This window comes from Salmo trutta, chromosome 39 (assembly GCF_901001165.1).
Source record: "Salmo trutta chromosome 39, fSalTru1.1, whole genome shotgun sequence".
Lineage (NCBI taxonomy): Eukaryota > Metazoa > Chordata > Actinopteri > Salmoniformes > Salmonidae > Salmo > Salmo trutta.
In genome coordinates, this window is record NC_042995.1 from 21,379,266 (window position 1) to 21,393,615 (window position 14,350).

Genomic DNA, 14,350 nt, shown 5'->3' on the forward strand with positions numbered 1-14,350 from the left:
TGCCAAGTTCTTTGCAATATTACTTGCCTTATTGCAAATAGGATGCATGTTTTGGAATATTTGTATTCTGTACAGGCTTCCTTCTTTTAACTGGTCGTTTAGGGGCGGCAGGTAACTGAAAGGTTGCTAGATCAAAACCCAGAGCTGACAAGGTAAAAATCTGTCGTTCTGCCCCTGAACAAGGCAGTAACCCACTGTTCCTAGGCCGTCAATTGTAAATAAGAATTTGTTCTTAACTGACTTGCCTAGTTAAATAATGGTTAAATTATTAATATTATTTTTTAAACACTAACTGGTTTAAAATCACCATTGGCCTCATGGTGAAATGCCAGAGCCATTTCCTTCCTCTCAGTCAATTGAGTTAAGAAGGATGCCTGTATCTTTGTAGTGACTGAGTGAATTGATACACCGTCCAAAGTGTAATTAATAACTTCACCATGCTCAAAGGGATATTTAGTGTCTGCTTTTTTCTTCTACCCATCTACCAATCGGTGCCCTTCTTTGCAAGGCATTGGAAAACCTCCCTGGTCCTTGTTATTGAATCTGTGCTTGAAATTCACTGCTCAACTGAGGGACCGTACAGATAATTGTATTTGTGTGGTACAGAAATGGGATAGTCATGGAACTTATTTTACTCCTGAACTTATTTAGGCTTGCCATAACAAAGGGGTTGAATACTTATTGACTCAAGACATTTCAGCTTTTTCATTTTTATTAATTTATAAAAATGTCTAAAAACATAATTCCACTGACATTATGGGGTATTGTGTGTAGATCAGTGACACAATCTAAATTGAATAAATTTTAAATTCAGGTTTTAATACAACATAATGTGGAAAAGGTCAAGAGATGTGAATATTTTCTGAAGGCACTGTAATTGTCTTCAGCATTACAAATGAAACAGACACAAACTAGTCTGTAGCTGCAACACTTCCAGTCCATGTTTAGCCACAGACCTGACTGATTGTCTAGCCACCACTCGAAGTGACAAATAACAGTCCATGAAAATAATAACCAATGATCATATAGAAAAAAACTGCAACTCTTAAGCGCTATCCGGCGTAAGACAAGGATATGGTGATATACAGTATCCTGTCACGTCCTGACCATAGAGAGCTCGCATTTTTCTATGGTAGAGTAGGTCAGGGCGTGATTGGGGGGTTTTGTCTAGTTTCATTTTTTCTATGTTGGGGTTTTCGTATGATTCCCAATTAGAGGCAGCTGGTCATCGTTGTCTCTAATTGGGGATCATATTTAAGTAGTTGTTTTTCCCACTTGTGTTTGTGGGAGATTATTTTGAGTTAGTGCATGTTGCACCTCTGTCGTCACGGTTTGTTGTTTTGTTTAATGTATGTCTTGCATAGTTTCACATATTAATAAAGATGTGGAACGATATGCACGCTGCGCCTTGGTCTCCTTCCTACGACGAACGTGACATATCCGCAAAACATCAAAGATATTTGCCGGAGTCTGGTCTAGTGGTAAGGCTGCCGACTCCGAACCACGTATTCCCTTGACGATGCAAATTCGAGTCTTGAGTTCGGTCTCAGCCACTTTCTGTTTGTGGCCCTCATTCCTGTGTATCTCCTGCTCTACCTTCCCTCTGTCCTGTCATTCAAAAAATATAAAACACAATTGTTGTCAGCTGTACATTCCCACTTTCCCTCTACTCTCTCTCTACAGTGTCTCCTCCAAGTCCTCTCCTATACTGTTGGTATTCACCACAGGTAAGGACTCTCGGAGGGAGATGTCGTCCACCTGTTTGGCTCTCTCGTCTGGCTCCTCTAGGATGGATGGGGGCAGGCTATCCACCTCAGAGTTGCTGAACACGTAGCCGGGCAAGGTGGTGTGGGTGCTGACGCTGTGCCTGGCTTGGCTACTGCGGTACACGTGGCTGGAGAAGAGAGAGGAGGTGCCCGAGATCACGGCCAGCGGCTGGGGCTGACTGGTAGTGGTCTGGTTGAGGCCGTACCGGTAGTTGGCACATGCTGCCGGTCCCTTCCCGTCGAACACCAGGTTCCAGCGGGTCCAGGTCTTCTTGATCTCTGCCTGGACCTGAAGAGAACAAGAGGATTTGAATACCTATTTTTGCCAATGCCAAAGTTCCTATTGTGTTGTGGTGCAAACAAATGTCATATTCGCTTTCACCACTTTTTCAGAGGTTTTAAAAGCTATCAAAAATAAACAGCCCAACCCAGAAGCGTCACTTAGCAACGAACATGGACGAGAGTAGGGGTGCTCTCGGAACATTATGTTCTAAATGACCAAACTCTCTAAATATTGTATATAGGACTAATAAATGTAGAAATTATTGGGGGAAAAGTAGCACTTTATTTTACAGTAGCTACTGTTTTTACAGTGGTATTTACCTGGTATTGACCAGCAAGTTATGCGGTAGCAACGATGGGTATTTTCTGGTAGCCTACTTACTTACCCACAAACAGGGTTTGAAGTATTGTATCACGGTTTGAAGTATTGTATCACTGATGGGTACAATGCGTACGCACAGCATGAGTGTTCTATTGTTCTAATAAATTACATCACTAAGTTCCATTAGTTCTAATAACATCTCCCCCCCTCGCTCTCTCATTATGGTTAGTTCCTAGAACACTTATAAATGGGCAACAAATGAGCATGAGACTTTGGTTTAATTAGAGAGTCCAGCATGATAGATTCTTGAACGCAGCAGCTCTAGAGTGGAGAAGACCTTAAACCTTCTGGCCGGGTCTGGTGAACAGTACTCACCTCTCCATTGCAGTAGCAGTAGATAATGGACACGAAGAAACCCTGCGAAGAGATGAAAGTGAGGAAGGTTAGAGGAATGTGTTGAAAGCTCAAATTCCCGCTAACAGTATAAATGACGTGACATTCTCTACGAATGAGAGGTGTCCATGACCTTCGGAGAATAATATCGACAAGATGTGCTCAGGAAAGAGAGCTCTTAAAGAAAAACAAAGACAATGGATTGTATTTTTAGTGTTTTTCAAAGGCAGTGTTAATGTTAAGATAAAACCATGTCCCACGACATCAGTTGTGTTGTGTATATCCAGCTATACACTTCAATCCCAAATGAATGGAAAAGATGAGCACCATCTACTTTCCTGGCTTTATCTGGTGCTCATCTTTTCATTCATTTATTCATAGTTGGATTTGCACATGTCATGAGATTTGGTTTCATCTTGACATAAGACTACATTAGAGGTCAGAAAACATCTGAAAGAATTGAAATGTCCCTTTACGCTATAATGCTCAAATTCTCACATTTAAAATCGTATCAATATTGCTTTCTAGTGCTGAACGATTAACTGAAATTTCGGTTATTTTTTTTAAACAAATAATTGACTAATTAGTTCAATTATTTGAATTTGATTACGTTCCGTTTTTTGTTCTGTGAGCTCAATGCACATTTTCTCACTCTAGTTTCTCGAATAGAGAAAAATTAGATCAAGCCCAAACTGTGCAATGTAGTAGGGAGTTGTAGTTTTCAACAAGCCAATATTCTACATAGTTTAGAGCAGACAAAGTGGTAATTAACTACAATGACCATAATCCATTGTGCGCCTACTTGTCCGGAGACCGAGAGAAGAATGCACAATCAAGAGGGATGGAGCAGTTGCTTCGCGAGGTATCTCTACCTGAAAATACATGATCTAAGTGATTGATAGTATTCAGCATTCATCATTTTTTATTTTTTTTATAATTTAACCGATTTGACCTCAAAAAGCACTAATTGCTCAGCACTATTGCTTTCTACAGTTTTAAAGCTATTAGCAATGGGCTATAAAGTGCATTCGGAAAGTGTTCAGACCTCTTGAATAAAATTGATTACATTTCTTTTTCCCCCTCATCAAGCTACACACAATACCCCATAATGACAAAGCAAAAACAGGTCTAGACATTTTAGCAAATGTATAACATTTAAAAAAAAGATATCACATTTACATAAGTATTCAGACCCTTTACTCAGTACTTTGTTGAAGCACCTTTTGCAGTGATTACAGCCTCGACTCTCCTTGGGTATGACGCTACAAGCTTGGAACACCTGTATTTGGGGAGTTTCTCCCATTCTTCTCTGCAAATCCTCAAGCTCTGTCAAGTTGGATGGAGAGCGTCGCTGCAGAGCTATGTTTGATCGGGATCAAATCCAGGCTCTGGCTGGGCCACTCAAGAACATTGAGTCATGTCCCGTAGCCACTCCTGCGTTGTCGTGGCTGTGTGCTTAGGATCATTGTCCTGTTGAAAGGTGAACCTTCGTTCCAGTCTGAGGTCCTGAGCGCTCTGGAGCAGGTTATCAAGGACTTCTCTGTACTTTGCTCTGTTCATCTTTCCCTTGATCTTGACTAGTGTCAGTCCCTGACCCTGAAAAATCCCCACAGCATGAGTCACATGCGCCGAATACAACAGGTGTAGACTTTACAGTGAAATGCTTACTTACAAGCTCTTAAAAAACAATGCTGTTAAGAAAAGTGTTAAGTAAAAAATATAAAAGTAACAAGTAATTAAAAGAGCAGCAGTAAAATAACAATAGCGAGGCTATGTACAGGGAGTACCGGTACAGAGACAATGTGCGGGGGCACCGGTTAGTCGAGGTAATTGAGGTAATATGTACATGATGTAGGTACAGTGGGGGAAAAAATTATTTGATCCCCTGCTGATTTTGTACGTTTGCCCACTGATAAAGAAAGGATCAGTCTATAATTTTAATGGTAGGTTTATTTGAACAGTGAGAGACAGAATAACAACAAAAATATCCAGAAAAACGCATGTCAAAAATGTTATAAATTGATTTGCATTTTAATGAGGGAAATAAGTATTTGACCCCCTCTCAATCAGAAAGATTTCTGGCTCCCAGGTGTCTTTTATACAGGTAACGAGCTGAGATTAGGAGCACACTCTTAAAGGGAGTGCTCCTATCCGCAGCTTGTTACCTGTATAAAAGACACCTGTCCACAGAAGCAATCAATCAATCAGATTCCAAACTCTCCACCATGGCCAAGATCAAAGAGCTCTCCAAGGATGTCAGGGACAAAATTGTAGACCTACACAAGGCTGGAATGGGCAACAAGACCATCGCCAAGCAGCTTGGTGAGAAGGTGACAACATTTGGTGCGATTATTCGCAAATGGAAGAAACACAAAATAACTGTCAATATCCCTCGGCCTGGTGCTCCATGCAAGATCTCACCTCGTGGGGTTGCAATGATCATGAGAACGGTGAAGAATCAGCCCAGAACTACACGGGAGGATCTTGTCAATGACCTCAAGGCAGCTGGAACCATAGTCACCAAGAAAACAATTGGTGACACACTCCGCCGTGAAGGACTGAAATCCTGCAGCGCCCGCAAGGTCCCCCTGCTCAAGAATACATATACATGCCCGTCTGAAGTTTGCAAATGAACATCTAAATGATTCAGATGACAACTGGTGAAAGTGTTGTGGTCAGATGAGACCAAAATGGAGCTCTTTGGCATCAACTCAACTCGCCGTGTTTGGAGGAGGAATGCTGCCTATGACCCCAAAAACACCATCTCCACCGTCAAACATGGAGCTGGAAACATTATGCTTTGGGGGTGTTTTTCTGCTAAGGGGACAGGACAACTTCACCGCATCAAAGGGACGATGGACGGGGCCATGTACTGCCAAATCGTGGGTGAGAACCTCTTTCCCTCTGCCAGGGCATTGAAAATGGGTCGTGGATGGGTATTCCATCATGACAATGACCCAAAACACACGGCCAAGGCAACAAAGGAGTGGCTCAAGAAGAAGCACATTAAGGTCCTGGAGTGGCCTAGCCAGTCTCCAGACCTTAATCCCATAGAAAATCTGTGGAGGGAACTGAAGGTTCGAGTTGCCAAACGTCAGCCTCGAAACCTTAATGACTTGGAGAAGATCTGCAAAGAGGAGTGGGACAAAATCCCTCCTGAGATGTGTGCAAACCTGGTGGCCAACTACAAGAAACGTCTGACCTCTGTGATTGCCAACAAGGGTTTTGCCACCAAGTACTAAGTCATGTTTTGCAGAGGGGTCAAACACTTATTTCCCTCATTAAAATGCAAATCATTTTATAACATTTTTGACATGCGTTTTTCTAGATTTTTTTGTTGTTATTCTGTCTCTCACTGTTCAAATAAACCTCCCATTAAAATTATAGACTGATCATTTCTTTGTAAGTGGGCAAACGTACAAAATCATCAGGGGATCAAATACTTTTCCCCCCCACTGTAGAGTTAAAGTGACTATGCATAGATAATAAACAGAGAGTAGCAGCAGCGTAAAAGTAGCCATTTGATTAGCTGTTCAGGAGTCTTATGGCTTGGGGGTAGAAGCTGTTAAGGAGCCTTTTGGACCTAGACTTTGCGCTCCGGTACCGCTTGCCGTGCGGTAGCAGAGAGAACAGTCTATGAATAGGGTGGCTGGAGTGTAAGGCCTTTCTCTGACACAGCCTGGTATAGAGGGGGCTCCCAGGGGGCTCCCTGTGGCTTAGTTGGTAGAGCATGGTGTTTGCAACGCCAGGGTTGTGGGTTCGATTCCCACGGGGGGCCAGCACAGGAAAAAAAAAAATGTATGAAATTGTATGAAATGTATGCATTCACTACTGTAAGTCGCTCTGGATAAGAGCGTCTGCTAAATGACTAAAAATGTAAAATGTAAAATGTAAATGTATGCATTCACTACTGTAAGTCGCTCTGGATAAGAGCGTCTGCTAAATGACTAAAATGTAAAAATGTAAAAAAAAATAGAGGTCGTGGATGGTAGGAAGCTTGTCCCCAGTGATGTCCTGGTCCGTATGCACTATGCTCTGTAGTGCCTTGCGGTTGGAGGCCAATCAGTTGCTATATCAGTCAGTGATGTAACCCGTCAGGATGCTCTCGAATGGTGCAGCTGCAACTTTGAGGACCCATGGCAAATCTTTTCAGTCTCCTGGGGGGAATAAGCTTTGTCGTGCCCTCTTCACGACTGTCTTGGTGTATTTGGACACCAAGGAACTTGAAGCTCTCAACTTGCCTGTCGATGAGAATGGGGGCGTGCTCGGTCCTCCTTTTCCTGTAGTCCACAATCATCTCCTTTGTCTTGATCACGTTGAGGGAGAGGTTGTTATCCTGGCACCACACTGCCAGGTCTCTGACCTCCTCCCTATAGGTTGTCTCATCGTTGTCAGTGATCAGGCCTACCACTGTTGTGTCGTCAGCAAACTTAATGATGGTGTTGGAGTTGTCTTTGGCAATGCAGTCATGGGTGAACAGGGAGTACAGGAGGGGACTAAGCACGCATCCCTGAGGGGCCCCCGTGTTGAGGATCAGCGCAGCAGATGTGTTGTTCCTACCCTTCCACCTGGGGTGGCCCAACAGAAAGTCCAGGATTCAGTTGCAGAGGGAAGTGTTAAGTCCCAGGGTCCTTAGCTTAGTGATGAGCTTTGAGGGCACTATGGTGTTGAACGCTGAGCTGTAGTCAATGAATAGCATTCTCACGTAGGTGTTCCTTTTGTCCAGGTGGGAAAGGGCAGTGTGGAGTGCAATAGAGATTGCATCATCTGTGGATCTGTTTGGGCGGTATGCAATTTGGAGTGGGTCTAGGGTTCCTGGGATAATGGTGTTGATATGAGCCAGCCTTTCTAAGCACTTCAAGGCTACAGAGGTGAGCGCTACAGGTCGGTAGTCATTTAGGCAGGTTACCTTAGTGTTCTTGGGCACGGGGACTATGGTGGTCTGCTTGACAAATGTTGGTATTATAGCCTCAGGTCAGGGACAGGTTGAAAATGTCAGTGAAGACACTTGCCAGTTTGTCAGCGCATGCTCGGAGTACACATCCTGGTAATCCTTCTGGCTCTGCTGCCTTGTGAATGTTGACCTGTTTAAAGATCTTACTCACATCGGCTACGGAGAGCGTGATCACACAGTCGTCCGGAACAGTTGATGCATGTTTCAGTGTTACTTGCCTCGAACCGAGCATAGAAGTAATTTAGCTCGCGGCTGTGCTTCCCTTTGTAGTATGTAATAGTTTGCAAACCCTGCCACATCCGATGAGCATCGTAGCCGGTGTAGTACGATTGAATCTTGGTCCTGTATTGATGCTTTGCATGTTTGATGGTTCGTCGGAGGGAATAGCGGGATTTCTTATAAACTTCAGGGTTAGAGTCCCGCTCCTTGAAAGCGACAGCTCTACCCTTTAGCTCAGTGCGTATTTTGCCTGTAATCCATGGCTTCTGGTTGGGGTATGTAAGTACATGTGGTGTGGTGTACTCCTCAATGCCATCAGAAGAATCCCGGAAAATATTCCATTCTGTGTTAGCAAAACAGTCCTGTAGCTTAGCATCTGCTTCATCTGACCCCTTTTTAATTGACCGAGTCACTGGTGCTTCCGGCTTTAGTTTTAGCTTGTAATCAGGAATCAGGAGGATAGAATTATGGTCAGATTTGCCAAATGGAGTGCGACGGAGAGCTTTGTACACGTCTCTGTGTATGGAGTAAAGGCAGTCTAGAGTTTGTTTTCCCTCTGGTTGCACATTTAACATGCTGGTAGAAATGAGGTAAAACAGATTTAAGTTTCCCTGCATTAAAGTTCCCGGCCACTAGGAAAGCTGCTTCTGGATGAGCGTTTTTCTGTTTGCTTATGGCCGTATACAGCTCATTGAGTGTGGTCTTAGTGCCAGCATTGGTTTGTGGTGGTAAATAGACAGCTACGAAGAATATACATAAAAACTCTCTTGGTAAATAGTGTGGTCTACAGCTTATCATGAGATACTCTACCTCAGGCGAGCAAAACCTCGAGACTTCCTTAGATTTCGCGCGCCAGCTGTTGTTTACAACTATACATAGACCATCACCCCTTGTCTTACCAGAGGCACCTGTTCTATATCCTGCCGAAAAAGCGTAAAACCCGCCAGCTATATGTTATTCATGTCGTCGTTCAGCCATGACTCTGTGAAACATAAGATAATACAGTTAATGTCCCGTTGGTAGGATATACGTGCTCGTAGCTCATCTATTTTATTATCAATGATTGTACATTGGCTAATAGGACCGATGGTAAAGGCAGATTACCCACTCGCCGTCAGATCCTTACAAGGCACCCAGACCTATGTCCCCAATATCTCCGTCTCTTTCTCCTGCGAATGACGGGGATGAGGACCTTGTCGGGTATCTGGAGTAAATTCTTCGCGTCTGACTCGTTATTGAAAAAATATTCTTCCAGTACGGGGTAAGTAATCGCTGTCCTGATTTCTAGAAGCTCTTTTCGGTCATAAGAGATGGTGGCAGAAATATGATGTATAAAATAAGTTGCAAATAACGCAAAAAAACACACACAATAGCACAATTGGTTAGGGGACCGTAAAATGGCAGCCATCTCCTCCGGCGCCATTAATGTGAAAGGCATGATGATGCCACCACCATGCTTCACCGTAGAGATGGTGACAGGTTTCCTCCAGATGTGACACTTGGCATTCAGGTCAAAGAGTTCAATCTTGGTTTCATCAGACCAGAGAATCTCATTTCTCATGTCCTTTAGGTGCCTTTTGGCAAACTCCAAGCGGGCTGTCATGTGCCTTTTACTGAGGAGTGGTTTCCATCTTGCCACTCTACCATAAAAGCCTGATTGGTGGAGTGCTGCAGAGATGACTGTCCTTCTGGAAGGTTCTCCCATCTCCACAGAGAATCTCTGGAGCTCTGTCAGAGTGACCATTGGGTTCTTGGTCACCTCCCTGACCAAGGCCCTTCTCCCCGTGATTGCTCAGTTTGGCCGGGGGCCCAGCTCTAGGAAGAGTCTTGGTGGTTCCAAACTTTATCCATTTAAGAATGATGGAGGCCACTGTGTTTTTGGGGATGCTGCAGACATTTTTTGGTACCCTTCCCCAGATCTGTGCCTTGACACAATCCTGTCTTGTAGCTCTACGGACAATTCCTTCGACCTCATGGCTTGGGTTTTGCTCTGACATGCACTGTCAACTGTGGGAGCCAATATAGACAGATGTGCCTTTCCAAATCATGTCCAATCAATTGAACTTACCACATGTGGACTCCAATCAAGTTGTAGAAACACCTTAAGGTTGATCAATGGAAACAAGATGCACCTGAGCTCAATTTCTAGTCTCATAGCAAAGGGTCTGAATACTTATGTAAATGTGTATTTTACATGCAATACAAAGCAGGATCCCCAATTGGGGTGAATGCGAGCACCTGGAAAGAGTTGAAAAAGAGCTCACAGTACATTCGGACCTCCCATCCGACCCCTTTGAACGAGTGTGGCATGCCCACAAACACTATGTAGTGGACCCCGAACACCAGCACCAGCACTAGAGTGGACTTAGCCAGTTTCCTGTGAAAGGGACAGTAGAACACTATTGAGGGAATCCTTTGTGCAGCATCAGACAAAAATCTAATACAATACAAAACATTAGGCCAGGGGTGGCAAAAACAATTTCTGGAGGGCTATGTCTGCTGATTTTTGTTATTTCCATTCGAATTGTGTCCATTTAAGATCAATACAACTGGCTTAGGGGAGTTCTTAATCAATGACCAATGAATGATTGATCAATCAAGTACAAGGGATTGAGTTTGACACCCCTGCATTAGGCTGTATGAGAAAGCGTACTGTCCATGATATGTGTCTGGAAAAGTGCATGTATTTACGTGTCCGGAAAAGTGCGTGCGTTACGTGTCCGGAAAAGTGCGTACGTTACGTGTCCGGAAAAGTGCATGCGTTTCGTGTCTGGAAAAGTGCATGCGTTTCGTGTCTGGAAAAGTGCATGTGGTGGTGATGGGGTTTGAGAGGGACAGGATGGAAAAGACATGGGTCAAGCTAAACCACATGCAGCTGGCATCGAGCTAAAATAATTGAACTTCTTGGCAGCCATCTTTATCTGACAGTCCCTTGCAGTGCTTGACTTGGACTGAGATATATGCTGGTACTCATTTTGGGTGCCGGTATTGTTTACATTTAGGTGCAGGGGTTCCGCATTAAGTTTGAGGTAATATTCTATAAGAGGAAGAGGAGCTCAAGCAGAAGAACATTTGAGGTGCCGGTACTCCGCTCCGGTGAGCTCCGGCCCGAGTCAAGCACTACTCCCTTGAGCACTTTCCAAAAACAATCCCCTCAATAGATTTGTGATACAAATGTCAATAGCCAAGGATGATTACACATTGCAATCTGCACGTTAACATCAATATCGAGCCAACCTTTGCATCTAAATTGTTCAAAGACACTCAGCAGTTTTTTTAAATGGAATAAATCACAGCTAGAGAAAGAGTTAGATGAAGTAGAGAGAGGGAGAGAGCAAGAGGAAAACAGTCTACATCCCAAATGGCACCCTATTCCATATATTGTGCACTACTTTTGACCATAGGACTATCACTGATAATCCTATCTACACCTGTGGGAATGGAACGGCTCAAGAGGCAACCTGGATCTGATGTCATGTCTGTTTACTAATGACTGACAGGAGGGTTATCCCCTCAGCCTTCAGCCTTGGCACAGACCTGCCAACCAACACATTACCCCAGACAGGAGTGGGAATTAAACAAAGACTCAGGCAGCCCTATACGGATGGCTTCACAGCATGTCAAAATGTGTCTTGCACTTAGATATGAGAAGAGCATGTGCAAACACTGCAGCTGGGACACTGAGCTGTCAACCTCTGCAGTGAACAGAGTAGTCAGGAAGTCCAGCAGCATCCCGCAGCATCATCAAGGACCCCACTCACCCCAGCCACGGAATGTTCTCTCCCGAAACAGTTCCTGGCCCAACGCTCTTAACCGCTAGGCTACCCGCCGCCCACAACTGGGTTTAATAGACCAGTGGAGGCTGCTGAGGGGAGGACGTCTCATAATAATGGCTGGAACGGAGTTAATGGAATGGTATCAAACACATCAAACACCTGGTTCAGACTGAGTATTGGCGTAAAAAGCAGCTTTTTGCCTGACCGCAATGCATTATGGGAGTCATGTTCAACTCATCTTTTCCAATACACATATTAGAAAATAAAATATACATTCTCTCATGGCTACGATGCAATACATTTAATAAATCCCAACATTTCAACAGCTAAGCTGCCTTCATCAGGGTGATAACACAGATGAACCTGCTTTAAATTCATAACACAGCCTGTATCCTCAGCCTCAGTAAATGACGTGAAAGGTTTGTGAACACAAACACATGGATCATGAATATAAAAGAAAATGATTCAACTCAAAGGCACATTTAGAATAAGATATTTATATAAAAGGCAAATTTACTGAAAAGCGGTATTTACAGTATCTAATGTTTTTTCCTGCAAAATCACATAAATGAGATTGACTAAAGCAACAAGGCACTAATGAGACATCAACCCTACCTGCATTGCTTCCAAGTGTCATATCTCCCAGCATTTGTCTCTCTGATTTTTGTGGCCAGCACTCTCACAATATTCACAAACAAAATAAAGTTGAGCTGAAAATCAAAACAAAGCAAGCATGATTCAGTGCTCATTGTAGTAGTTCTACCGTTCTGTAGGTGACATGGTCAGATTGTCTCATTGTAGTAGTTCTACCGTTCTGTAGGTGACATGGTCAGATTGTCTCATTGTAGTAGGGCTACAGTTCTGTAGGTGACATGGTCAGATTGTCTCATTGTAGTAGGGCTACAGTTCTGTAGGTGACATGGTCAGATTGTCTCATTGTAGTAGGGCTACCGTTCTGTAGGTGACATGGTCAGATTGTTTCATTGTAGTAGTTCTACCGTTCTGTAGGTGACATGGTCAGATTGTCTCATTGTAGTAGGGCTACAGTTCTGTAGGTGACATGGTCAGATTGTCTCATTGTAGTAGGGCTACAGTTCTGTAGGTGACATGGTCAGATTGTCTCATTGTAGTAGTTCTATCGTTCTGTAGGTGACATGGTCAGATTGTCTCATTGTAGTAGGGCTACAGTTCTGTAGGTGACATGGTCAGATTGTCTCATTGTAGTAGGGCTACCGTTCTGTAGGTGACATGGTCAGATTGTTTCATTGTAGTAGTTCTACCGTTCTGTAGGTGACATGGTCAGATTGTCTCATTGTAGTAGGGCTACAGTTCTGTAGGTGACATGGTCAGATTGTCTCATTGTAGTAGGGCTACAGTTCTGTAGGTGACATGGTCAGATTGTCTCATTGTAGTAGTTCTATCGTTCTGTAGGTGACATGGTCAGATTGTCTCATTGTAGTAGGGCTACAGTTCTGTAGGTGACATGGTCAGATTGTCTCATTGTAGTAGGGCTACAGTTCTGTAGGTGACATGGTCAGATTGTCTCATTGTAGTAGTTCTACCGTTCTGTAGGTGACATGGTCAGATTGTTTCATTGTAGTAGTTCTACCGTTCTGTAGGTGACATGGTCAGATTGTCTCATTGTAGTAGGGCTACAGTTCTGTAGGTGACATGGTCAGATTGTCTCATTGTAGTAGGGCTACAGTTCTGTAGGTGACATGGTCAGATTGTCTCATTGTAGTAGTTCTACCGTTCTGTAGGTGACATGGTCAGATTGTCTCATTGTAGTAGGGCTACAGTTCTGTAGGTGACATGGTCAGATTGTCTCATTGTAGTAGTTCTACCGTTCTGTAGGTGACATGGTCAGATTGTCTCATTGTAGTAGTTCTACCGTTCTGTAGGTGACATGGTCAGATTGTCTCATTGTAGTAGTTCTACCGTTCTGTAGGTGACATGGTCAGATTGTTTCATTGTAGTAGTTCTACCGTTCTGTAGGTGACATGGTCAGATTGTCTCATTGTAGTAGGGCTACAGTTCTGTAGGTGACATGGTCAGATTGTCTCATTGTAGTAGGGCTACAGTTCTGTAGGTGACATGGTCAGATTGTCTCATTGTAGTAGTTCTACAGTTCTGTAGGTGACATGGTCAGATTGTTTCATTGTAGTAGTTCTACCGTTCTGTAGGTGACATGGTCAGATTGTTTCATTGTAGTAGTTCTACCGTTCTGTAGGTGACATGGTCAGATTGTCTCATTGTAGTAGTTCTACCGTTCTGTAGGTGACATGGTCAGATTGTTTCATTGTAGTAGTTCTACCGTTCTGTAGGTGACATGGTCAGATTGTCTCATTGTAGTAGTTCTACCGTTCTGTAGGTGACATGGTCAGATTGTCTCATTGTAGTAGTTCTACCGTTCTGTAGGTGACATGGTCAGATTGTCTCATTGTAGTAGTTCTACCGTTCTGTAGGTGACATGGTCAGATTGTCTCATTGTAGTAGGGCTACAGTTCTGTAGGTGACATGGTCAGATTGTCTCATTGTAGTAGGGCTACAGTTCTGTAGGTGACATGGTCAGATTGTCTCATTGTAGTAGTTCTACCGTTCTGTAGGTGACATGGTCAGATTGTCTCATTGTAGTAGT

At 43.5% G+C, this 14,350-nt stretch overlaps 1 protein-coding gene across 1 annotated transcript in view; it reads right to left on the minus strand.

The window, feature by feature from the left end:
* Positions 1 to 1,406: 1,406 nt before the first annotated feature.
* The window catches only part of LOC115179681 (parathyroid hormone 2 receptor-like), a 53,747-nt gene continuing 40,803 nt past the window's right edge, over positions 1,407 to 14,350 (minus strand). The window contains exons 10-13 of the mRNA XM_029741356.1: positions 12,328 to 12,422; positions 10,175 to 10,313; positions 2,746 to 2,787; positions 1,407 to 2,055 (exon numbers count right to left, since the gene is read on the minus strand). Coding sequence (XP_029597216.1) covers positions 1,678 to 2,055; positions 2,746 to 2,787; positions 10,175 to 10,313; positions 12,328 to 12,422 — 654 coding nt within the window. The 3' untranslated portion in view covers positions 1,407 to 1,677. The remainder of the gene's footprint in view (positions 2,056 to 2,745; positions 2,788 to 10,174; positions 10,314 to 12,327; positions 12,423 to 14,350) is intronic.